Source organism: Ursus arctos, unplaced genomic scaffold (assembly GCF_023065955.2).
Source record: "Ursus arctos isolate Adak ecotype North America unplaced genomic scaffold, UrsArc2.0 scaffold_5, whole genome shotgun sequence".
Classification (NCBI taxonomy): Eukaryota; Metazoa; Chordata; class Mammalia; order Carnivora; family Ursidae; genus Ursus; species Ursus arctos.
Genome location: NW_026623067.1, coordinates 57,148,707 through 57,175,625, shown reverse-complemented (window position 1 = coordinate 57,175,625; position 26,919 = coordinate 57,148,707). Strand labels below are relative to the sequence as shown.

The 26,919-nt window shown below is 42.2% G+C and overlaps 1 protein-coding gene across 5 annotated transcripts in view; it reads right to left on the bottom strand.

The window, feature by feature from the left end:
• Window positions 1-26,919, bottom strand: part of PTCD2 (pentatricopeptide repeat domain 2) — a 233,511-nt gene that overhangs the window by 162,653 nt on the left and 43,939 nt on the right. For 4 of the 5 annotated variants that reach the window (XR_008957623.1, XR_008957624.1, XR_008957625.1 and 1 more), the window contains one exon: window positions 13,432-13,506. Coding sequence is in view for 1 of the 5 variants with exons in the window: in XM_057307442.1 (XP_057163425.1) it covers window positions 13,501-13,506 (6 nt within the window). In the remaining 4 variants the exon portion in view is untranslated. Of the gene's footprint in view, window positions 1-9,514; window positions 13,507-26,919 lie in introns of those variants that run through there. The other variant, XM_057307442.1, reaches the window with a different exon arrangement.

Sequence of the window (26,919 nt, the reverse complement as noted above, 5' to 3'; positions counted from 1 at the left end):
AGAGGGCATTAACCTACTCTGGTTTCATGTTGGTAGAAGGTCAGGAATGTTTGCCACGGGTCCTCACCCCATCTAAACATCATGTGGCCTGCCTGCTTTAGAGCTGTGCTATTTTAGTAATGAGAATTATCCTGCTTGGGAAAAGGGCCAGAATGGCTGAAGAAACTAGACAAGAGGTGGCTAATGGGTATACTCTCCTTGATCTGGCTTGCAGTACCTGGAAATAAAGCACATTTCCTGGTCGAACTATTTACACAATTGTTATTTCCACATCGATTATAACTGGTCTCTGTGTTGAATACCTGAGGCAGTTTACCTATCATATGTCAAATGCTTTAATATGTTAAAGTAAGAAGTGGTAAGATTCTTTGCTTGGCAAACATTTTCAGCAACAACAAAATAGTCATGAACAATAGAGGAAATTAGGTTGTGATTCATTAAACAACTCCAACTTAAATGCCATGATCTGCATGGATTCCTAGGGGGCTCACAAGCTTGAGCTCTCCCTCTGTTTATGTAGGCCCTCTGTACATTTGAAAATGAAAAAGCAGTTGATAATGCATGTCCCCAGAAGTACAGCAACCTAGCTGCCAAGATACTCAGAATACTGCCAAATACTCACAATATTTACCTTGATAATTTACTAGTACGTGGCTATCAGTCTTAAGACCAGAAATTTTTATCAATCCATTGCTTGACTGATTGATCGATATTTGGCAGACACTGAGAACGGACTCCTTCTGCAGGAGCAGACTCACATTAACCAAGTTCACTGGGACTGATATACACAAACCAGAATGACAATTCATGAATTTACCATGAATTTTTACATCATCCAGAAGACTCGAAAACTTGTGTTAGCAAGTTGGTACATCCTCCTCTCACCCCCAGCCACAGGAAGCCCAAGTATGATCAGAATTACCAGCGTAGGGGCGCCTGGGTGGCACAGTTGTTAAGCGTCTGCCTTCGGCTCAGGGCGTGATCCCGGATTTCCGGGATTGAGCCCCACATCAGGCTCCTCCACTAATAGCCTGCTTCTTCCTCTCCCACTCCCCCTGCTTGTATTCCCCCTCTCGCTGGCTGTCCCTCTCTGTCAAATAAATAAAATCTTTAAAAAAAAATTACCAGTGTGTCCGCTGTGTACATTTTCAATGAGAAGTACAAATGTAAGTCTCAAATAATCTTAGGTTTCCCCCACTCTCTCCCTCCCCCCGAACCATCTCATTCTCTCTCTCAGCTTGTTACACGGCGAGCTGATTTACACAAAGGTGATGATGGAATCACAACAATGGTAATTAATCAACCCTAAGGAGCATCTCTCTAATTAGAAAGATGGGTGCTCTCTCACACACCAGAGGGACAGTTTGCTATGGAAATGGAGACACTTCAGGCTGTTGGGTCTAAAGTCCCACCCCTTGTGCTCGCTTAGATAGGTGTCAACAATCTCAGGCTGCTCTCCTACTCTCTCTGTCTTTGTTTCCATGGTGAGCCGGCCCAGCTCTGACGGGCACACTCAGCCAGATACAGTCCTTTCTAAGACGCCTGTAATCATTCCACCTCCTTGAGGATATGTGGGTTATCTTGACTATGAAACACGATGTATTGGTTTCTGAGGCTAATTTATAATCCATATGTTGAACAAGAACAATTCTTAGAATGGACTCATCAAATAGCTTTCTTTTCTGTCTCCACTATCTCTTTATTTTTTTATTTATTTTTTAATTAATTTTTATTATGTCATGTTAGCCACCATACAGTACATCCTTAGTTTTTGATGTAATTTTCCATGATTCATTATTTGTGTATAACACCCAGTGCTCCATGCAATATGTCCCTCCTTAATATCCATCACCGGCCTATCCAAGTCCTCCACCCCCATCTCCATTGAAGCCCTCAGTTTGTTTCCCAGAGTCTACAGTCTCTCGTGGTTCATTCCCCCTTCTGTTTACCGCCCCTTCATTCTTCCCTTCCTCCTCCTACCGATCTCCCTGCTATTTCTTATGTTCCATAAATGAGTGAAACCATATGATAATTGTCTTTCTCTGCTTGACTTATTTCACTTAGCATAATCTCCACTGTCTCTTTAAATTCACTCTCCGGGCTTGTTCTTCTCTAGTTTCTAGAAAAAAATCTAGACCAATCCCATGATGTTTCTGTTCACTCTCTGGGAATATGTAACAAGTTTGGTCTCAGTTAAGGAAGCAAAACACCCAGCTTTCTATAATCATTGAAACTCCAAACTCATTTTAAAGTCGAGAGTCTTCCCTTCCTCCAGCTTGCAGGTTACAATCAGGTAGAGAAAGGGGCTTGGTTGGCTGCTCACTGTGTTAGTGTGTCCAGGCTACCCCCAACAAAACACTCCAGACTGGGTATAGTTTTGATGACAGAAATCTATTTCTTACAGTTCTGGAGGCTAGGAAGTCCAAGACCAAAGTGCTGGCCAGTTCAGCAACTTGTGAGGGCTGTCCGCCTGGCTTGCAGATAATTGCCTTCTCGCTGTGTCCTAACAAGGTGGATAGAGAGATCTCTCTGGTGTCTCTTCTTATAAGGGCACTAATCCTATATGATCAGGGCTCTATCCTTATTACTTCATTTAACCTTAATTACTTCCTTAACGACCCTGTCTTAAATTTAGCTACACTGCGGTGTGGGGCTTCAACATAGGAATTGAGGGTGAGGACACAATTCAGTCTGTAGCACTCACTTTCACCACCTTGCAGCTCCTCGTCCTTCCCTTCTTGTACCTAGTTTCTGACCCATGAATATAGGGAGAGAGGAGATTTAAGGAAGCAGGACCATTTGTACTTGTCTGAAGCTGATCTGAGGCTTCCACACACTCACCAGGCCTGGCAGTTGTAAAACCCGATTCCTTCTCTTAAGGTGAAAGTCTGTCGATTCTTGGGAGTCCTTCTTAATAGGGTTGTTCCAGTCTCCTCCTGCTCCATGCTTCTGGCTCTTTGCTCAACCCCTAAGAATTCATAGCCAATCTCCACCCTCTTCTTGCTGCAGCCCCTCCTCCACTTCAGACAACCCACTTGCACAGACAGGAGTCATTCCACACACCAGCTCTCCGTTGAGTGGAAGCCATTATGTCCATTGGAAACCTTCATGTTTTCTTCTACTTCCTTCCTTTGGAATCCCCACATCTGAGAGAATAGGCCAGTCATGATACAGCTCCAAAATCACCTCGGCTGCTACAGTCAGAGCACCTCTTATTCTTAGGTTCCCCAGGCAGGGATCAGAATTCTCTTCCCCTCCCCCCTCCTAAACTGCAAAGTGCAGAGGACACATTCCTAGCTCTCCAAGTAGTGTCCCTGAAGCTCATCTCCCTGGACCTGAAGGGAATGGGAATCACCCCCCTGATGCCACTCCTACCCCAGTCCTCCCTTCTATAGCAGATATGGTGAATTGGTCCCCAGCATCAATTCCGATTTCTTTTGTTCTGTGCTTTCCTATACTGCAAATTTGAAAATCTTCATTTTCAGATTCTCCTGCAAATCACGTTCTGCCAATTGATGGCACTTGAACAAGATTTAGAAGGCGGAATGGAGCAGGGAGGTGGGGCAAGGGACCTTCTCCCTGCCAACAAGGCCAGAGGGATGGAGCTAGTACTTTTTGGCATCCACGATCCAGTGCCCACTCATCATCTTCACAGACACTAAGAAGCAGCTGATCAGTCCATGGCAGAGGTTTCCTTCTCTCTGGAGCACAGTTCCAGTGATATGAGGTTGACATCATGGTTCTAAGTTCTAGTGTTAGCTTCCTGACTCCTCAGCTCTGGAGAGCAGCCAGAATAGCAGCTTGCCTGGGGGCACATGCAGGGGTTCTGTCCCAAAAGTCATTTCTGTAGGCCGAGCCTAAAGTCTACTCCTCCAGCCCTTCTAAAACTTTCTATCCACCAAATTCCTCGAAATGAACCTCATTTTGATAAAATATCTAGTTTCTGTTTCCTACAAACAGTCTCTGTCTAGTCCATCTCCTCCCCTTAGGACAGGCAGTAGAGAATGAAATTCCCTAGCATATCAACAACTAGGCTGAAACCTCCATTTTAACATCCTCTTATAAACACCCTGAGGGCAATCCTTATTTTCAGCCCTTGCAGAGCCAGAGTTCCTATGTCCTTACCAGGCTTGATCCTCTGAAAAGGGCCCAGTGTATTTAAAATAGCACATTTTACTCACAATGAAGATATCTTCATGTATATATCTTAACATACTCAAGAATCTACTCAATATTTTATTTATTTGACCAATGATAGTGTAATTTCTTCCTATCCTAAAAGCATCAGCTAAATCCCTGGACTCTCATTTGGCCTGGCCTCGGGAGCAGGCGGAGAGGTAGACAAACATCAGGAGCCTGCGAGAACCAACTTCTCTTCCAGAATACTCACTCCACCAACTCACATTGCATCCCAAATAGATGGATTCCTTGGGTTAAGTTTTGTTCCCTGACTCATGCGAGAGCCCAGTCATCGCAGCAGCTGAGCTGACAATCCAGAAGTGCCTTATCCGAGCTCGTCCTCACCCATCCTCAGAGCAAGATTTGAAGAAAAGGAAGCAGAGAGAACATGAAGACCATGGCCAGCAGTATTAGGATTAAGGATGTGCCCTGCGCAGGATTTCACTTTCTCCAATCCCCCAAAACACCTCATATAAAGTAAGAGAAATATTGTTTGAGATGACTAATTAACTTTCTCTTAATGTAATGTAGAATGTGAATAAAAACATCTTTTGGAAACTTTGCTATTTGTCTTCCTTTATAACATTCTTAAATAGCTGCCCCTAAGCTCCCCCCCACTATAGAAATTGGGGAGCTGCCACGGTGACTCAGGGTATTAGAGGGTGGAGGATGCCATCCAAGGTGGGAGAAAGCTGAGGATGAGGAAGCAGGGACCCGGACAAGGTTGGCACCTCCACTGCAATTTTGCCTAGAGGCAATATACATTGTTTTTATAACCTTCCTCATTGGTATGCATGAGCCCCAAAATAACTACATGAAAACATTCCCCTTCTAAGGCTTGCATCATGCTTTTTTATTCCAATCTGAGTCACAGCAATGTTCTTTGAGTCATCTGCCAGGACTTAATCAAAATTTCACAATGTCCTTCCTATGTGAATGCTTTCTGGCTTCTCCCTTAAATTTTATTTTGGCAACAGAATATCCTTTGAAAAAAATGGCTCCAAGGATCTCCGCACAGTTGCTTAGTCTCTCCTGTGGTCTCCTTCTTCTTTTCGAGGGCCCATGACAAGGTCACCGACTCCCTTTGTCCTTCCTTCTTCCCTTGCCCGTTGTGTCACTTTCCTGCCTCCTTTCCTTGTATTATTTTCTCCACTGAAAGCTTCTTCCCCCTCTCGGTACCCTTCCAGTCCCCAGGGGACAGTGGCTTCTCTGGCTCGAAAAGAAAGACCCCAGGCGGAGAAGCAGGCAGACGGCTCAGTGCCCTCCAACCTTGGACGAGTGCCGTAAAGCCTGAGGGCCTGTTTTCCGTAAATTCAAACGGTTCTCAGTTCATATCCATAGTTGGTTTCAAAGCATTTAGATAAAAATCGTCCCACAGCATAGAAAGAATCCTACCATTACATAGAAAACTTCTTACCTGAAAGTAGCTTTCTAAATGTTTACCCATCGGAGGCTGGCAAAACTATGATGCATTCATTAAAAAGTATGAGGTGGCTCTTTAAGTACAGTGTCTAGAGAGTAAAAAAGTAGTTTACAGAATAATATGTGTAGTAGAATCCCTGCTTTAAAAAAGTCTATGCTATATGCTATGTGTGAGTACTATGTTACCCATTACACATGAATTGTGTGCGATTAGAAACAATCTGAAAGGATATGAACTCCATGTAAGAGTGGTTGCTTTGAGAGGAGGAGGGGCTATAGGAAGGGAGAAAGGGGATTCTGATTTTTTTCCATGCTTCTGAAATTGTTTGAAATTTTTACCAGAATTTCCTCAACAACTAACACGAATTTTGCATAATTTGGGGGGGGGGAAGCATCTTCTATATCATGGACTAGAGCTTTATTGCTATGTTTAAAATCTAGTGAAATAAATTACCTTAGAGTTTATTTATTAATATATAAGTATATATAAACTGTAGTTTATATATTACTTGTTAATCTTATCATGTTCCTTTCATTCCCCACTCACAAAACATTTGTTTGTTAGTAAGTAAACAAACAAACAAATTGACCGCTTTGCCCTGTGGAAAAATGAGAGCTGAGCTGACCCCAGATTTTTGTTCTGCGTCGGGTAGCAGTCCCCCTTCTCCCCACCTCCAACATCTCAACCACCCAGCAAGCCCCAGCGTGGAGCCTCAAGAGAGGAAATGGGGTTAAAGGCCGAGGTGAAGCAGAGTACTAGGTCTCCCTTTCCCTTACGAGGGTCACATCAAAGAATGCTGTTTTATGTGATAAATTCATCACCCAGAGAACAGGCCCAAATTCTGCCTTCTAGACTGCAGCTTCTGTAGAGTGAGTTTACCAAGTTATTTATTTCAAACCTTATTTGCTGCCAGGCAATTTAGATGCACATGAAGTTTGCTATGGCAGGGGGAGGAACTGAGGTCACCAAATGAAGGCATTTCTTTCAAAACTTATTCACTGGCAGAATTTCTGTGAGCTTGTTTTGTTTATAGTTAGCTATGGTGATATTATTAAAGTAGTGAGATACACACATGTGCACACAGAATCCGTTCACTACAGCCTCCCAGGATAAGCTGACACATCTTTGATAATAGATCCCCCTGCACCCAATGCCCCCAAAAGGAAGTTAGTAAGAACAACTTGGGAATACGATTTCCACCTTTTCCCCTCCTTCTACCGTCCAGCCTATTTTAAGACAACTGTATATAAACAGGCCTGTTGCCTGCATGACTCAGCCTCTGCTAATCACAGAGAACAGGAGTTTGCTTGGCAGAAGAATCAGCCACTGTGTCTAAGCTCCGATGGTTATGGCTGGTGTAGGTGTTGTCTCCTGCCCAGGCATGAGAATTCAATAAGAATTAAATAAAAATTACAGGTTAATTCTATGCATTTATGTGGAAATTGGGCATTATTTTTTCCATAATGTTAGTGCATTTCTTGGGGGCAGCATCAAAATTAAAATACTTAATTCTTGTCGTACCTGGGTGGCTCAGTCAGTTAAACATCTGCCTTCAGCTCTGGTCATGATCCCAGAATCCCGGGATCCAGCCCTGCATCAGGCTCCCTGCTCAGCGGGCCGTCTGCTTCTCCCCGCCCCCCCAACCAGCTCGTGCTTGCTCTCTTTTTCTCTCTCTCTCTCAAATAAGTAAAACCTTCAAAAAAATAAAATAAAATACTCAATGCTCATTATTTTTAAAAAGCATGTATTTAACTATGAGGTCTATTTATTTGTGCATTTTCAGGGCCCTACTTCCAACAGCCTTACAGAAGCCGCATCTCTCACTCACCGCTGCGATGCCTCCTAACTGGTCTCGCTGCTTCAATTCTGGCCCTGCAACAACTGGTTCTCTTCATAAGATGCCAAGCAATCTACTTTAAAATGCAGTGAAATCAGTCAGTTAGAAAAGGACAAATACCATATGATCTCACTCATATGTGGAATTTAAGAAACAAAACAAACAAGCAAAGGCGGGGGGGGGGGAATTAGAGAGAGAGGAGAAAACCAAGAAACAGACTCTTAACTACAGAGAACACACCAATGGTTGCCAGAGGGGAGGGGGCAGGGGGCATGGGGGAAATAGGGGATGGGGTTTAAGGAGCGCCCTTGTCATGAAAAGCACTGGGTGATGTATGGAATTGTAGAATCGTTATGTTGTACACCTGAACCTCATATTACATTGTATGTAACTGGAATTTGAATAAAAACTTTAAAAAAATTAAAAAATAAAAACCAAGAATAAAAAAAAATAGAATGATAGAATCTGCCAGTTAAACCATCTGATCCTGGTGTTTTTATTTGTGAGGGACATCTTATAACATCTATTTATATCGGAAAATAAATAAGTAAATAAAATGCAAATCAGGTCCAGTCCCAACCTGGTTCACAAACCCTTCACTGGCTTACCACTGTATGTCGAATAAAATATGGTCTGGGCCTGGCTCCCTCTCCGCCTTAGCATTCCGCATTGTCCTCCCTGCACTCCAGGCACGCAGGCTCTCCCTTGCTTCAGAAACGACACCAGGCTCATCCTGTCTCAGTGCCAAAGCCCTGCCCACACTGGTCTCCTCTGCCTGGGGGCTCATCCCTCTGCTTGTTCCCTGGACCAGCACCTTCTCTTTCTTCTACTCAAAGCCTCCTCAAAATGCCTCCCCTGATGGATTTACCAAAGGGGCCCCTCCTTATTTTCCTTTACAGTTTCCTATTAGTGCCCTTTTAAAAGTTATTATACTCTATAATTACTTGTTTACTGTCTCCCTTCCCAGGTGACTGAAAACTCCATGTGGGGATGGGCCATTAGAGCTCGCATTGTGACTGTTTCGTTCAGGGGCCCACCAGAGCCCCAAGAGGCTGGGGAACTGACTAAGATTCTTTTCTTGACCAAACTTGGGTCAGGTTGATTAACCTTCTTCTAGGCCCATCTGTGTACTTCCTTGCAAAATCCAGTCTTGGGGCGCCTGGGTGGCTCAGTCATTAAGCGTCTGCCTTCAGCTCGGGGCGTGATCCCAGCGTTCTGGGATCAAGCCCCACATTAGGCTCCTCCGCTGGAACCCTGCTTCTTCCTCTCCCACTCCCCTTGCTTGTGTTCCCTCTTTCACTGGCTGTCTCTCTGTGTCGAATAAATAAATAAAATCTTTAAAAAAAAAAATTCAGTCTTAGCAAGAACCTTGCCAAGTCAGTTAAATCAGAACCTCCCACCTTCAATATCTGATGATCTGGTGATGAGCCATCTCCCAGGCAATGTCCCATCACCCTGGCCTGTCTTCAGTAAGAATGCTGTTAGGTTGGTTTAGCCAAACACCCCTGATCCCTGATGTTCCCTTTAAGTTATCTTCCAGGCACTGACTCCCACCCTATTCTTTAGCTATAAATTGCCATGTGCGCAGGCTGCATTCAAAGTTGAATCCAATCTCTCTCCCCCACCTCAAAATTCCATCAAAGTGGTCCCCACATCTATCATGATGGTCCTAAATAAAGTCAGCCTTGCCATCTTTAACAACTGCCATTGGATTTTTTTTTAAATGGAAGTCCAGATTATGAATTCCTACCATATCATCAGTGTGAGTCATCATTAGCAAAAACTGCGTTAACGTTTTTGTTAACATTGTCAACTTTATTTCCTTGGACAATTTGTCAATAGTTGTCTAAATCTGTTAACTCTTTTCCTGTTGAAATCTGTAAGTAAAGAGTTTAGGTCAACATCAGGGAAGTAGGAAATAGGAAATGGCCAACTTTGAGACAGAGGTGTTGCTTAGGTTCAATTTCCATCAGTTTGAGGGGTGCAATTGCCAATTTTTCTAATAGGGTAAAGACCAGGGAGCAGTTTGATAGGACAGGATACAGAAGTATGACTCAGCTCTCCCAAACCAAATCTTTTCACAGTGACCTCACTTTATTTGAAACAATGGGCGTGCCAAGATCATTGGCACATCTGTATTCAAAAATAATAAGGAAAATACTTTAACCTTCTCTTTAAAGTTTCTGTATTGATGTCTCTTTCCATTCATGTTTATAATCAGTGTGATTTTTTGTATGTATTCACACAAATAAAAGTATAAAACAATTTCTTTAGTTTTCAACAATAAAATTATTTGCGTATTTGTAAAGATTTAGTCAAAGTCGCACATAGGAATCATTGTTATTTTATGAGAACCCAGATTCAAAATATAGAAAATTAAGCATAAAGCTATTGCAAGACATACTTTATATTAGTTACATAATTCCATAGTTTTGAAACTAAAGAGCCATGATTGTTGCTACTGACAAAAGGCGAATTATGATAAGAATCTACTGTATCATGTAACTAATCAGTTGAATTGACACACATTTATTGAGCTTCTACTATGACCTTAGGAAGAAGAGTCATGGTCCCTCCCTTCAAGAAGCTTAAGTTTAAGGGGGGAAAGGTAGCACATAGGTTATTATATTTTACATTTATTACATTAATGAGTGCCTACTTACATGTTTTAAGTGCTCACTACTTCTAAGTTCTCTATTCATTTATTTTATTCATATTCATATTTATATTTATATTCATATTTTATTTAATCCTCATCATTAACCCATTAGGTACTTTAACTACACAACAATTTAACGTGTAACACAACTGAGGCTCACAGCAGTTAATTGGCTTGTCTATTAACACATAGCCTGTGAGTGGCAGAGCTAGGGTTCCTCCCAGATCTTCCTGATTCAAAGGCTCAGAACTTTTCCATCATAAAAAATGTGCTGTGGTCAGATACTATTCAGGGTCTTCCCAGGAATGCAAAAATAAGACCTGATAATAAGATTAGAATGTGAATTTCATGAAGGATGGACTATGTCCATTCTGTTCCCCATTTTAACCCCAAAACTCAGGACAGCGACTGGCACAAACTCTGACCTTGATAAATTTTTTAATTAATTAGTTAAGCTTTGAAAGCAACAGATTCTAGCTCAGAGCAGAACATACATAGGGAGATTGAAAAGACGACTCTTGGGTGGCTATAGGAGCCTCCTGATAGTTTACAAAGATCTGATGTATGTGTATTTTTCCAGAGGGAACACAGCCTTCATCGGACTTTCATGGGATCATGACCTAAAGATATTTATAAACCACTGACATAATCTCTCCCCTTAATTTAAAATATGGGAAGAATAAGGCTCAGAAAGCCAAGTGATTGGTCCAAGATTATGCAGCTACGCAAGGACTAGGTCTGAACGTGGAACACAGATACACAGATCATCTGATCTTTGAACTTCCAAAATGCCACCCATGAAAAGATAATGTGGTATTATAGGACTCAGCCACAAGAAAATCAGGCTTTCCTCTGAAATGGACACTCAGCTTTCCAACAGATGATGGAGGGCTCTTTAGTTTGTATAGGCTCCCTGCTGAAACAAATAATCCCCAAATCTCAGCCACTTAACACAGTGAAAGCTTTATTTATTGTTCCCATCACATCTGATATGGATGGTGAGGCCTTCCTCCAAGCAACAATTCAGGGACCCTGGTTTCTTTCATTGAATGGCCCCACCATCTTGGAGTCTTTTACTTTCAGGCATGCAGGTAAGAAGGAAAGGGAATGGAGGGTCGGGGAAACTATGACAGGGACTCAATGCCACCCACATTCCATGGTTTCAACCAAATGCAGAAGAGACTGGGAAACCCAATCTTCCTGTGCACCCAGTAGGGTAAACCTTCACTCTGGTTTGCCTGGGACTGTCCCAGTTTTAGCACCTGAAGTTCCATATCTCAGACCAACTAGGAGAGTTGATCAGCCTAGTGCTGCAAGAAGTGGAAGTGGCTTGGGTGAACATCTAACAGCCACAGGATGTTTGATAGGGCCTAATAAATTGCATTACTTATCCCCTGCTCAACTTTTGAAACAATTGAGAAATAAAATAAGAAAGATAGATGGGGGTTAAAATAGTCACCTTTTTCAGTGAGAAACCTAGATCAGGGAACAAGGCTTTTCTCTGTGGGAGAGGCTCCCTCATTCTGAGCCCCAGAATGAGGTAGACTTTCCCACCTTGAGTAGTGCTAGACCTTTCACGTGTAAGCATGATGGGTGGAGCACAGGAGAAGTCCCATTCTCTGTGAACAGGTCTACTACCAAAAAGAAAAAAGGAGCTGACCTTGTATACTCATTTTTCCCCAAATTACCCAAGTAGAGAAACCACTACAGTGTGAGGGAAAGGGTGGGGATTGTAAAAGGAAGTCCAGGCCATTATAATAAATGATCTCCCCTCAGAAAGAAGGAAATATCAGCCAGAGGAAAAAGCATTCCCATGTAGTGAGAAGTAGACCATAGAATCTAATTGTGTGACTTGAACGTGCTGAGGGCACCCAGGATTTCAGCCCAGGAGAACTCAAGGTGACAGGACTGGAACGTTATTGTAGTTGGAGAAAGTTGCATGAACCGAACAGTTGGAGAAAGATGCATGAACCGAACAGCATAGACTAGAATATAGAAAATGGAATCTAGAGGCGCCCAGGTGGCTCATCAGTTGGTCAACTGCCTTGGGCTCAGGTCATGATCTTGAGGTCCTGGGGTCGAGCCCCGCCTCAGGCTCTCTGCTCAGCGGGGAGCCTGCTTCTCTCTCTCCCTCTGTGTTCTCTCTCTCAACTAACTAACTAAATAAACCTAAAAAAAAAAAAAAAAACCAAAGAAAATGGAATCTAGAACATGAGAAACTGGATGTGGCCACCTTAGCACGCTCTAGTTCGGAGAGAGGGAGGGAGGAAGATTTTAGCACCTCCTAAAAATTGACATTGTGGAGACAATTTCTCTTGTTTTGTACCTCTAATAAACTGTCCCTCCTCCTCCTCCTCCACTGGCATCACCATACCACCAGTGGAATATTTTTCACTGTAAGTTCAAGAATCAGCATTCTGGTTTGTATGTTTCAATCTCTGTGACTTCAGTTGGCACAGAGTCCCAGACAAGAAGACCCTCCATCAGTATAGGACAAATCAGGTTCTGTGTCTGGAAGGCTGACGATGAGGCCTTGGGACCCCATGAATTTCCATGGGATAAATGCCACTTTGAAAGTCCCCTTGAGTGCCCAGGTGGCTCAGTCTCTTAAGTTCCAACTCTTGATTTTGGCTCAGGTCATGATCTCAGGGTCATGAGACTGAGCTCCATGTCAGGCTTCACCCTGGGTAAGGAGCCTGCTTAAGATTCCCTGACTCCTTCTCCCTCTGCCCCCTCCCCCTCCCAACACCACTCACACATGCTCTCTCTCTAAAAAAAGAAAGAAAGAAAGAAAGAAAGAAAGAAAGAAAGAAAGAAAGAAACAAAGAAACAAAGAAACAAAGAAAAAAATAAAATCTCCTTGACAGCCACCCAGCAGCTCTCTTTGAGGATACCCCACTGGACCACACAGGGATCAAACATTTCCTTTGAACTGACATTATTACAGAGTGCATAACGTAAGAAAATGAATTCCAGTTCTAGACCAAAAGGAGATTATTAACTGCACAAATGCCATCTGGAGGTAATGAATGCTATGGTGTGTGATGGGTGGTGGGGAGAGGGGAAATTGAGGGGAACTAACATTCACTGGGCACCTGACTTGTTTTTGCCAGATCCTACATACTTATTTTAAATAAAAAGAATAACCAGAGAACAGGTATGGGGAGGTTAAGTAATTTGACCAGAATCATATAACTAGTTGCTCTGAAAGTTGATATTCAACCCCAGGCCCATCTAGTTTGAAGAGTAATAATAACAAAAGGAGATCCACGGTATAAATGTAGATACAAAGTGCACTTGTAATAAGACTTAGAAATTAGAATTCATAGTTACCTAAGAGAGACTCTCTCTTCAAGTTCTTTTTCAAACATTCAGTAGATACGCACTGTTTGAAATCATTTTTCACTCCTGCATGAAGGCAAAGAGATAAGGAGCTCAATGAGAAACTCTGGGATAAAGGGAGTCTATGGAGCGTTACTTCCTGATCCTGTCTCTGACCCACCGTGCATGGGAACAAGGGCTGAAAGAAGTGATAGAGACTCAGTATTTACACGACTTGGTCTTGCCTTTGCTTGCTCTTGGATTTTGAAAACAGATTAAATTCCAAATTAAAATGGCCACACTGCTGCTTATTAAATATTCACTTTTTATAAACTGACAACAGGAGAGATTCAATATTTGCACTGCTTTTTGAAAGGGCCCCTTGCTGGAGCATGTGACCAGAACCTTCCTCCTGGCCCAGAGGATGAGATGAAATGAGTCTTTTTTTGGTGCAGATCCTGAGAACAGTGGCTTAACTAGGCTAGGAAGCCAACTAGGTTAATGCCAAACTCCAGGTTGCGCCCACACTTGGACCTCTGACTTTCCTTATTCCTTATCTCTCACCAGTGTCCCCCTAAGTATAGGCATCTGGCCACATAGTGTAGAATCTCCTGGGATGAATTTTCAAAAAGCATTAGCATTAATTTTTTTTTTTTTTTTGGTAAACCTTAGGGTTGAGAATCACTGTTTTAACCAAGACAGTCTTAGTATAAAAGCTGCCTTAAGCCTCACCTTGACTCAGAATTTGGACTTTGTATTGTGAGCACCGGGGAAGTACCAAAGGGATTAAAGCAGAGAGAAGACAAGGTCACATTTTGCACTGTAAAAGATTAATGTAGCTGTAGTGTGGAGAATAGAATGCTTGAACTAAGAAGACCAGACACGAGGCTGTGGTCCAGGTGAGGGAGAGTGCTGACCCGAAGCGGAGCAGTAGCAACGGATGGATTTGTGAGGCATCTAGGGACAAGAATCAACAGGGCCTGGGGACTCATTGGAGGGAGGGAAGGGAGGTCAACATAGGCTGGAGGGAAAGAAATCCAAGATGAATTTCCTATGTTTGGAGAGGGATGCACTAACATGAGCATCACATATTACTGTAGAAGTCAGATTACACCCCACCTGCTCTGACACTTAGGGTTTCTCAAATACACTATACATCTTCGATCTGTATGAGATCGATTAAGTGATGGAGCTCTGTTTCTTTTATTGTACAATTAACGAAAGGGTATTTGAAAAACTTTTGGCTTGGGGGGCTTGATAATATAAACTAAATTAAAACAATACATTGAGGTTCCTACTGAAATTATTTCTCTATTTAAGTTCTCTGAAAGGTTGGACAATGAACCAAAGCTTCAACTTTCATGCCATAGGACTGCAAATACTTCATCTCCTAACTTGAAATTTGGAAGTAAACACCATCTTCTTAAATCATTGGCAAATCATCTCTTCCTTTTCCTCTCAGTCTCACTCGCTCTATCCTAGATTCTCTTGGGAAGTTTCTTGGAGATTTTTAGTCCACAGATGGGTGATACCTGACTGGACCTGGAGGAATTTATAGGAGACTGAGTGTAGCAATTGTTGTAAGGGAGGTAAAATCTGATCACTTCGTTTTTCAGTTTTATGCTTTATATTTACAGTGGCTTCTTCTTGATTACAAAATAATAAAAAATTATTATCATTATTAGAAATTCAAATGGTACTGGAAAGTATGATACAGAAAGGGAAAAATACCCTGTCATCTCAGCCTCAGAGATAACCATGTTAACAGTTTGGTATACATTCTTCCAGATTCCTGCACTAAGATAGGATTAAGGTTAGGAATGAGCCAGGCATTGAGCGGGGGACTGGGGCTGAGAGAGCATGTGTTCTTAAGAAAATGTCGGACCCGGTGGAGATGCTGGAGACTCTGTATGCGCTAGAAGAAGGCATGTGAGGTGAACACGGCAAGTGGTAAAGGTGGTAACAGGCAGGGGCCTTTGAGAACCCTGTGTGGACGTGCTCATGCCCAGGTACAGGTACGCATTTGTGCACCTTTTAAAGATATTGGATCAAACTATGGTTTCTCTTCCAAAACTTGTCTTTTTTACGTAGCGATCTCCCCACATCAGTACATTTAGATATAGTTCATCGCCTTAAAAAAAGTTACATAGCACTCTATTATTTGGATGTACACAATTTGTTGAACCAATCCACTATGGATGTGAGTAGTTTCTGATTTTTGCTATTAAGAGCAAATGCACATTGCTATCCATATCCATAGAAGAATTTCTGATGGCATAATTTCCAAGATTGATATTGCTAGGTCAATGGCGATGCACAGTTAAAATTTTGCATTACCTACTGTGTACAAGATTGACTTATTTCCTTACACCCTTACATTTGTTGCCAATCTGATGGGCAAAAGACAAAAAAACAAAACAAAACCAAAAAACGCATTTAAAATTTTAGTTTAATTACTATTGGGGTTGAATACATTTTCATATCTTTCTTGCCTGTAGGTATTTATTCCATGAATTACCAGTTCACACCTTTTGTAACTGAACGTTTTAGGTCAACTGCATCTCCAGACCAATGAAGACGTTACTGTAGAGTTTGTGCCATCATTTAGGTGAAACATCATTTGGTGAAACATCATTTAGGTGAAACATCATTTGGTGAAACAGTGAAAGTCAGTGACCTTCAGTATCTTGGAGTCATTCGGGCCTTTCAGTTTTTATTAAAATTTCAGGGCATTTAATTTCTTTTATAACTAGCTATATTTGTTTCTGACCTTTTCCTTTGGACTTGTACCTCCTTGATCTGTGGACCCCAAAATTCTTAATTTCTACCAATTGAATCTTTGAAAGAAGAAGTTTAAAAAGGCCTCATGGAATGCCTTGGGCTCCACACTTTCATTTCCTATTTATGGATTTATGATTTTCTGGGAAGGAGACACATCTTTCCTCTTGAATATGGTCTGTCTTCCTATTTAGACTTCACAGTTCTTCATCAGCAACCAGGAGAATTTGTGCCACTAGGAATCCAAATTAGTTCACATGTCTGTTCCAACTCGCTTTGGACTGAAAAACACCAGATTCCCCCCACCCCCAACATTCTTTATACTTAGTCTGTAGCTGGACAAACCGAAATAGCAAGTGTTCCTAAGAACTGTGTTCCTAAGGCTGCTTTCCGGGTCATGAGGGATAAGAAAGAAAAACAAGGTGAGGAATTTTAAATACAAACGTAAGGAGGCACTGGAGTCATAGATCTGAGATGTTTAGAGATCGTATAATCGTGGAATTTGGAGTGAAAAATGCCCTTTTGATAATGCATAAACCAGCTCTCTTGTTTTATGGGTGAGACCCAGAAGGGTCACGTGTGCTGCCTGAGCTTGCCCAGCAAGGGAGTAGCAGTCAGGTTTCCTGATTCCTGTTCCAGAGTCTTTCTTTTTCTTCTAGGCTGTCTCTTTTTCTTATCTAACTGGAGGAAGAACTTTACTTAGAAGATTCATATATTATTAATTCCAGAAGTCACTTTAGTGATCGTATGTCACAAGGGAAGAAACTGAGACTCAGAGAGATGAAGTGACTCGCTCAGGGTCACCAATCACACGGCACAGAGGACATGCTTTCTCATTGCCAAAGATGGCTCTCTCTTCCATATCACCCTGGCATCCTGCACCAGGGATGGTCCCAGTCCTCAGAGCAGGTGGGAACATTTTTCAGCGTCAGAATGTGGTGGTTTCCCCAGAAGCGAAGTGATAAGAGACTCTCTGCTGCCAGTGCTCCAAGAAAACGTTATTTTCTGTCCCTTAAGGTAGTCTAACCCTTCACTTTGTCTTATTGAAAATAAACAATTCTCACTGGTCCTATTTCCTTATGGAATAGGATATTCAGAGTATATTCAGAGTAGGTGTATTTATTTTCTTCAAGTAGTAAAATATTTCCCTGCTTTTCTACTGTTTAAGTTAGGTTCTTTTGTTTATAAGGAATACCGATGTAAGCTAGCTTGAGATGGGGGTTTTATTGTAGGAACTGAGACAACTCCAAATACTGAGGAACTGGTCAGCTCCAGGGACCCACTGCTCTCTCCATCCCTTTCTTATGGCTTCTTGCTTCTGCTTGTGCTTGTGCTCAGTTCTCCTCTCTCTACTAAATTGGCTGATTCTGCTTATCAGCGTTTCTGAACTTTCTTAACTCTGGCTCGCTCGTGGCTTTTGCTTACCATGTCCCTGACGCTCTGAGCATCCTCACCATTTCTACTCTTGTTGATATAGGCTCATTCTTTCTGTGTTTCCTGGTTGCAGTTCTTGAAAGATAGGGAATCTGATTGGCTTAGCTCATCTTGCTGCACTAGAACATAAGTCACAGTTACCCTCCAGATTATGGGATTGGCTGCCCGTTGGTCAGGTTGCCCATCCCAGTGCCAATGGTTTGTGCAAAAAGAAGGGTTCCATCATTCGACATTGCCTGCCAAATTCAGGGTCGGCTAGTGGGTCAATTTCTTTCAAAGGGGCTGAGGAGTCTAATGCTTCTGCTTTTTTCTTCTTTTTAATTAAGATTCAAGTATCATGGAAATGAATGTTAATTGGCGCCGTTTGTCAATTCGGGGGGAATTATAAAAATGTGTTATTCAGTAATTCTTTCAGCTATCCAACAGTAAGTTCTGTCAATACTATAATTCCCCAACTATGTGCTGGTTGGCTCTTTTCCGAGTACTTGTATTGGGTTCCACTCCCTTGTAACTGAAATTTCCATGTGTCTTTGCCAGAAAATGAACCCATGCGCCGTGGCCTCTGAGCTTTGTCCTGACAGTGTCTTGGGATTTTTACATTCCTGACCTGGCCCATTTCTTGATGATAACTTACTGCACCCAAAGCTTATTCTCATATGTCAACCATATTTTATGGCCCACTTGATAGGAATTAGGACCTCAGGAGGGTGCCTGGAGTTGGGTAGATATGCAGAAAAAAGAAATTAATCCTTACTGAGCATCTACCATGAACCTGGTGTGAACATTCCCATTTTGTAGTTGAGGAAGCAGAGATTCAGAGATCAGACACTTGCCCAATGACACACAGCAAGCCGGTAGTAGGGCTAGAATTTAACCCAGATCTACCTAATTCTAAATCTTTGGAATCTCTTTGTATCAGACCTTGAAGTTGGGTGTTTAGAAGGGGCGGGAAGAGGAGGCTATTCTTGGTGAGGAGGATAGAGATGATCACAGGTAAAGGTATAGAGGCAGGCAAATAGGAAGTGATGCAGAGACTCTTGACAGGAGTGGCAGATTCCTGTAGGAGACAGAGGGAGATTAAATGTCAGAGGCAGCCAGATTCTTGCACAATATAAAGGCCAGCCTAGGGTGTAACTGACATTTTTGGGGGCCTTGGGGAGTCACTAACGGTGAAGCATGACGTGACCAAGGCAGCTGTTTAGATTAGAAGGATTAGTCTGGAGACAGGTGTCAGAAGGATTGGAATAGGAAAAGACTCGAGGTGATTTAGGCATGCATAGCTATGGTGAGCCCCTGTAATCTTGGGCTATGTCTCACAGCTGGCCTCATCGTCTCAAGCAGGGACCCCTTTCAGGTCCTCTACCTCCTCGTCTTCTCTGTGATAATCACAAGCTTGCAACCGTCAGTCCTCTGGGAACTGAGCTCTCCTATAAAGAAAGCATCACCTTTGATGGAGAGAAATGCTGTTCATCTCTCATAATGTATCCAATCCGAAGCTTCCAAGTGTTGCATTTTTAAATTATTTTTAAAAACAGAACTACTCCAAAGGGTAGTGAGCACTGGGAAGCTGAGGCTGTGGTCTAAATTTCCCCTGAAAGTCTTAACCGCTGGTGAGATTTTGTATATGTATCAATCATACCATTTCCATCCTTGTTCTCTGTTCCTGTCACTCCAAGTGTGAGAAGAGATGGACGATTGAGATAAAGGAGAAGTTCCTAGGACTTTACCTTCTATTTCTCCTTTTTCTTTTCTATACTAAAATTACCATGAAATTGTTTACAAGAAGTTGCAGGCAATCTGGCTAAGCTACTCATGGATTTGTCTTGGGAAGACTGAAAATGGGTAAATTTTATTTTTTCTTCCCTGCATTTTGCAGCTATTGAGGCTATTTATAAAGTTAGGGCATGCCAACTACATAATGTTGGCACTGAAACAAGTCTTTCTGTCCCTAGAGATTAAGTAACAAATCTGGAGGTGAGTTTGTCAGTTTTACTGCTGAGAAGACTGAAGAAGAGGGAGTTTAACCCCTAGACCCTGAGGGGTCCTGTAATAATATAGGTGGAAACCCAGTGGATAAAAATGGTGACAGGTTGACCTGCCTTTTCCTTTTGCCCCAGACTAAACTTGGAGCCTCTCTTCCCTGAAATAGCTCAGGTCATAAAACAAACTTACAACCTTGACAAAACAGAGGAAGAAGTCCTTTGTGCAAAAGTTAAACTGGTGATTCCTCCCACTCAATGAAATATTAATGAAACCAAATCAAAAACCTCAATTGGCCACCCTCGATGCGTAATGCAGTATGCTAGGAGCCAACACTGAATAATTTTTCCTTAAGTTTAGGGACAGAGAATTTTTGTCCTGTCATAGTAACAGTCAGTATTGAAACAGAGGTGAGTTGTTAAAATTTTTAAATTCTATTTAACAACTCCAAGGACACACTCTTCACCCAGTGTCTTCTCTGCCGAGTGCTGAACTCAACTCATGCATTCTCTGGTGCTTAAAGCATAGGCCATTCGATGTTTCAGACAATACAAGACCCGTGGATACCTAAAAAAGCTGCATTTTCAGGGGACTCTCTGGATGTCAAAGTAGGTGTTGGCCATCAAGTCATGGGGCTTTGCTGTCAGACACGGAAGAAGGCCAGGTGCTGGATGATCCTTAAACCAACTCCTTCAGGTGGTCTGGAGGCTAGGATCACCATATTCTCCTCTTGATCCCATCCCAGATAGATTGGGTGAATGTAAGGGTTAGAAGGGTTTTAGGTAGGAATTGTAAAAAATAGGATCTATTCAACATAATGGAGTTGGTCTAGACAAGCTTCGTGCACAGTTCTGTTGGTATCTAGTTCTAACCCAAGAGAGTTGTGATGGTCATATCTATGATTTGCATCTCTAGGAATTCCAGGATCCAGGGTAGACTGGCCACAGTAGATCTGTTGATAATAGGTGTTTAAGCTCCCTGGAAAACAGTAGGAACTTGGGGATTCTTGAACAAAGAGAGGAGATTGTGTCTGTGCCAAACTCTTGGCAGGAAGAGGGACTCCCAAGTAGGCAAAGAACTCTCTGAGGTGAAGGAGGGCCATAGCTCATATTCCCCATCTTAAGACATGCATTCTTCATAGTCAAGGAATGCTTTTGAGTACAACAGAGAGCTTGTCTTCCTGCCCAGGGACCTAGTAAATTCCTGCATAGAGGCTGCCTCAAGGGGCCTTCAAAGTCTATGGTCACTTAAGGGTCAGAGAATTCAAAATTACCTGGAAAAGTTTTGTTTTCTGTTTTTTTTTGTTTTTGCTTGGGATGGGGGCCAGGGTACAAACCTAGTTTAGAGAAAAACTGAGCAGAGCAGGGACTACAGGAGAACTGGTGATAGCAGTAAAGAATGAAAGCATTTATTGAGAAATGGAACAGTCTAACAGCACTGGCAAATCCTCGAGGAAGATACCAGGGATCACCGGGGAAGGGAAGGACTTGGGAGTTTAGAGTTACAGTAACTCAACCATGTGAAAGCTCAGAGCCAGATATCTTTATGCCCATCATCCAAGCTTTAAATATTGCCAAGGCCTGCGTAGCCTGAAAAAACGAGGGTTTCTCAATATTCAGTGAAATGTTGGCTCCTTTAAAGTCATAGCCAATTTCATCAAAGTTTTATGGTATAAAAGGCTTGGGAAGGTGAACACAAGTAAGGGACTGGTCTGGGTTGTATGCTAGCTACAGGGTTGGGGGCAGGGAGAGAAAGTAGAGTCCAAGATTAGCTCTTGGGGTCAGAAATACCCCACTATTTAGAGAGATGACTACATGCCTAACACAACTAAATAACATTAGAATATCTGATTCAGTGTCCAGTGATATTCTCCAAATGTTTGCTAATGTGGCAAATAGCACCAAGGGGGACCTTCTCACTTCCCTCAGGTCAGTTGCTGAGAATGTCTATCTTATTACCTCTTCAGTTTGGGGGAAGGACAAGTCTTAATTTGGTTAAAACCAGCTCTCCTTACCCATTAGCTCTTGTGAACTGAGGCTGGTCAAGAACCAGGATTGACTGTGTGGCGCATATCTATTTATTGATACTCACACAACCATTTACAATGATAGTATATTGTTTACTGATTGCTCTGTAAAAAAGTACCCCAAAACTTATGAGCTTAAACCTACAATGAGCATTAATTCCACACAATTTCTGTAGGTCAGGAATCCAGGAGCTGCTTAATTGGAGGGTTCTGCCTCAAGGTCTCTTTTGAGGTTGCAGTCAAGATCTTGACCAGGGCTACATCATCTGAAGGCTTGACTGGGGCTGAAGGATCAGTGTCCAAGATGGCATGTTCGTATGGATGGTGACTTGATGCTGGCTGTTGGTAGGAAGCCCAGTTCTTCACATGTACTTCTCCATAGGGCTGCTTGAAGTGTCTTCGTGATATGGTGTCTTGCTCCCCCAAGGCAGGTAATCCAAGAGAGAACAAGGTGGAAGCCTCAATAATTTTTATGACCTAGTCTCATAAGTCACACTCTTTCAATTCTCCAATGTCGTATTGGTCGCATAGTCAGCCCCATTCTGTGTGAAAAGGAACTAGGATACTAGGATGCTGTGGATACCAGGAGGTGAAAGTCACTGGGGGCCATCTTGGAGGCTGGCTACCACAAAGAGCTACCACCTACTGAGAACTTGCTGTGAAACAGGCACCTTGCCAAGCATTTTATATACAAGAACTCTTCAGGGTTATTGTTTTCTTATTATCCCCATTTTACAGATGAAGAAACTGAGGCTTTGAGAGGGTAAATGACTTTTGCAAGGTTTTTCCAGGTGCAACTCACCCTTGATTTGCACTTCTAAAGAATAAAGTTCATGCCATGCCTTTCTTTTAGCACACACAAGCATCGCGTGCCTACTATGAAACAGGCCCTGCAGTAAGATCTAGGAATCCAAGAATAGCAAGACCCAGTCCCCAAGGCATGTGAAAGTTACATGCACAAAGATAGCACTGTATTTAAGGTATAGCGGGGCTCAACCAAGGAAGTAATCAATACTTTGTGGGTAGGAATACCCTTCTTATAGGCTTGAAGCTTGAGATGCATCTTCAAAGGAATCAGGCACTTTCTCAGCTATGAATGCATTACTACCTTCAGGCAGGGGAAAGATAGGAGTGAGGACTTTCACTGATTCCTACAGAGGGTAACCATCTTTAACTCCTAGGTTTTGGTCTATGTTTGGTGAAGCTGGATGACACTTTACAATATGGTCTAGCAAAAGGAGCCCTGGGGTCCAGAATCAGGAGACAGGTTTTACACCTTATTTTCCCGTTAACCCCCTATGTAACCTCTGGGAAACTTAATAGAAATATGCCGTGGTTATAGCTTCTCTGAAATGGGCAGAAAGTAGTCTTTCCTTACATCATGAGGGAGGGAGAGTAGTGGTGACGATCAAATAAGTTAAAAGATATAAAATGAAAAAAGTTCAAAGCTCTTCTTTCAAGAAGACTGAAGTCATGAGCCAGTTCTTTTGCAAAGTATTTCTTACCTCTACCACCCTGTCCTATCCCCACAGTACAGACACAGAGGGGCCATCATTTTTACTTCATTTTCACAGTTTATATTTAGCAAGGGCAAAAAGAATCAACAGCTCCTGAGGATGTCTGGTGTACTAGGCTACCTATGAAACAACTTAGAGACACTGCAATTGTCCATCTGAAGTCATGCTTGCAAATGGATGATGATGGACAAAGAGAAAGAAGCATAGTATTTGCGATTGTGACATCATTTGTGCTTTGTGTTGCTTTCAGGACGAGTATCAGGCAGATGACCCTTTCTGATTCTCACTGTTGCCATGCATTTCACTCTCTGAGAAGTCAAGCACCTTCATTTCTGATGTGATAATCCTGCGGTTTACTATTATTATTGCATAAGCACAGGAGTAACATTTTCTTGTGAACAGTCCTTTCAAACGTATGTAAACCACCGCTTGCAGTCCCCCCAAAAGAGAGGAATGCTGAATATCCTTACCCTGAACTGGATGTTCATGGGGCAGGTTCTAGATAAGCATCATCACTACCTTCCCATATATACCCTGGCCCCATCATCATCATCAATGAACAGACGCAGTATTTCAGGTAAGTACAAAATTCCTCAGAAATGATGATTATTTCATATATATATGAATCTGGTGTCATTATTCATATGAATAATAAAACAGGATATTGATCTCTTAGAATCAAGTCACTTTCATTTCATTATGCTCTCTGTTCCTTCTTTTGCCTGGAGGCTTGGAAAGCGAGCCCCACATTCTCTTAGGCTCTCTTTTATCACTACACAATAGGGTCATACTGATACAATGTTATACACCTCAAAGGATGCTGGTAAGCCTTCTCCAATATACATCACGTTGTGAAATATTTTCTCCCTTCTGTCCAAGGAGGCTCAAGCAATTCTTGGGTGAAATTTGGCAACCCTGGATTGGGAAGTGAAGATCACCTTGTTCTATGGAAAGTGAAAGAGGAATTGAAGCAAGGAAGCTAAAGCCCTTCATTTGGTTCCAGAATATCTACTTGCCCCTCTCCCCTGGAACACTCCAATTACTGGTGGTCAAGGCCTTGTTACCTGGCACATTTTTTTAAAAATATGGCTTTAAATGCTCCATTGTGGTTAGAATGAGACATGTATTAAGTATTAAAAGCCCATCATATTCTTCAGCAACTACTCTTTCATTTTTTTTTCATTAACATACAGTAAAAAAAAAAAAAAAACCTCCCATGTTGTCCCTTTGTGGTCACACACTTTCCCCACTGCAACCCCTGGTAACCACTAATCTGTGCTCACTATAGTTTTGCCTTTTCCAGAAAGTCCTATAAATGAAATAAGATAGTATGTAACCTTTTGAAACTGTCTTCTTTCCCTCAGCATCATGCCTTTGAGGCTCATCCATGTTGCTGTATTTATCAATAGCTTATTCCTTTTAATTGCAGAGTAGGGTTCTATTGTCCTCCCATCCAAGCTAACCAGGCCTGACCCTGCTTAGCTTCTGAGGTCAGACAAGATCCGGTGTGTTCAGAGTGGCATGGATGTAGGTGGGTTCTACTGTCCTAGTGCATATTTAACTGGGCATGTTTCAGTATAGCACAGACCCGATGCATCTGTAGACAAAATGGCACTTGGGTAACCAAGTGAAGAAGTAACTAATGTTTATCTTTCTAATTCTATAGTTACTTATCACAACCATGTTGGGTGATCATCTGGAGACAAAAAAGAAAAGGCAGTTTTTATTCCAGAGGCTTGAGTGCCTTGGGCTTTCAAAATCCCCCTACATCTAGCATTTGTAGGTTATTAATACATTTCATCTTCAGGATGTCTAGTGTGTGTTACTGGCACTATCTAACGCAATGGTTACCAACAGAGGGTGATATTGTCCCTCAGGGGACATTTAGTGATATCTGGAGACAATTTTGATTGTCACACTGTGGGAATGCTACTGGCGTCGAGTGTGTAGAGGCGAGGGATGCCATGAAATGTCCTACAATGCACAGGACACTTCCACAACAACAGAATTATTATTGGTCCAAATGTCAATAGTCCCAAGGTTAGAAATCTTGATATAATGTATCCCAGACATCTCTTCAAAAAACACATTTAGTGTGTTTTGGGTTGGGCCAAAAACATCAGCAGGAAAATGGTAGGCTTTTTGAAGAGGATCATTATTTTCCTCCAAATTTTAAATGGCAACCAAGGGAATAAGAGTCAGAAAGACGAAGAGAGTGATTATTCAAACCCATAAAAAAATTGTTCAAACCCCCTTCAAACAACTGTCATATATCACACATACTATTGATCCCTCAGACTACTGTGGCTGCCTATCTCTGGACCATTACATTTCTACCCTCTGCCTGCAATGCCTTTCACACTTCTCTTAGCTTGGAGAACTCATTTTTAGGTACCACTGTCTTTAGATGCCTTGGTCGGGTATTTCTCTCTATGGCTCCCATAACAAGTGTCATGAAGAACATGATAGTCCTCACAGTACCATTTAATTTCCTGGTCTCTAATCATTGTGGTGTCTTCTGCATGAAGTCTAATGCCTGACATAAATTGGTGCTCAATAACTGTTGAATTAAGGAAATCATTTTCTAGATACATTTGGATACTCATTCATCCATATGTTCAATCATTTTAATAAAATTTATCAAGTGCCTACTGAGTGCTAGACAATATGAGTGTTGGAGATACAGAAGTGAGCAAAAGACATAAATTCCCTGTCCTCACAGGGTTACATTCTATAGGGTTGGCAAGCTTTTTCTGTAAAGGGCCAGGCAATAAATATTTTTGGCTTTGTGGACTATGCAGTCTCTATTGTAACTACTCAACTCTACAGTTGTAGTGTGAAAACAAAGACAATATGTAAATGAGTGAAAGTAGCTGTATACCAATAAAACTTTATTTACAAAAATAGGTAGCAAGTGTGATTCGGCCCTCAGACTAGTTTTTCAACCTGTTTTAGAGAGAAGTCAAAAAATAAATAAATACAAAATTCCAACAGTAAGTGCTTTTAAAAAAAAAAGCAGGAAAAGGAATAGAGAGGAAAGGAGGTGGAATTTAAGGTAGACAGTCAGGGAAGGCCTCTCTGAGGAGATGGCATTTGAATGACATCTGAAAGAAGTGAGGGAAAATGGCAGAGGAATAGCCAGTGCAAAGGCCCTGAAGCACAAGTGTGCTGGGGATCTTCTGGGCCAGTAAGAAAGCCTCTGTGGCAGGAAAGATGCAAGCAAGGGAAGTAAGACAGTTGAGGTTGCAGAGGTCAAAGGGACCAGACTGTGTTACCATGTGGACCTGGAGTTGATTCTGTGTGATGAGGAGCCTGCGGAGATTTTGAGAGAGGGAATAACCAATGAGAAGGGGTCAGGGTGACTTTTGACACCAGCCAACCCCCACTTGTCCACAGGATGGATTTAGGTGAATTAGGAAAAGGTGCTTCCTATAGGAGGAAGTAGCCTTGGATTTTGGTCTCCACTCAGGCCCTCTGCCAGGCATCCTTGGTTGGGATACAGTTCGGACATCACAGTCCATGATCTTAAGTGCTGCTGCATTACCTAAGAAACTCCAAATCAAATGATATCAAATGGTATTCTTGAAACCTTCTAGGACTTCGACATCTTTGGTATGCAAAGTATCGTCATTAAGGCAATGGTTTCTGGAGCTCCAGCTCAGTGTTTTGGGGCAAATGGGAGGATGCTAAATCTTAGGGGTACCCCTTCCATTTCCCCAGGGTCACAGCCAATTCTTGAGACCTTTCACCCCTCAGACGAGCACT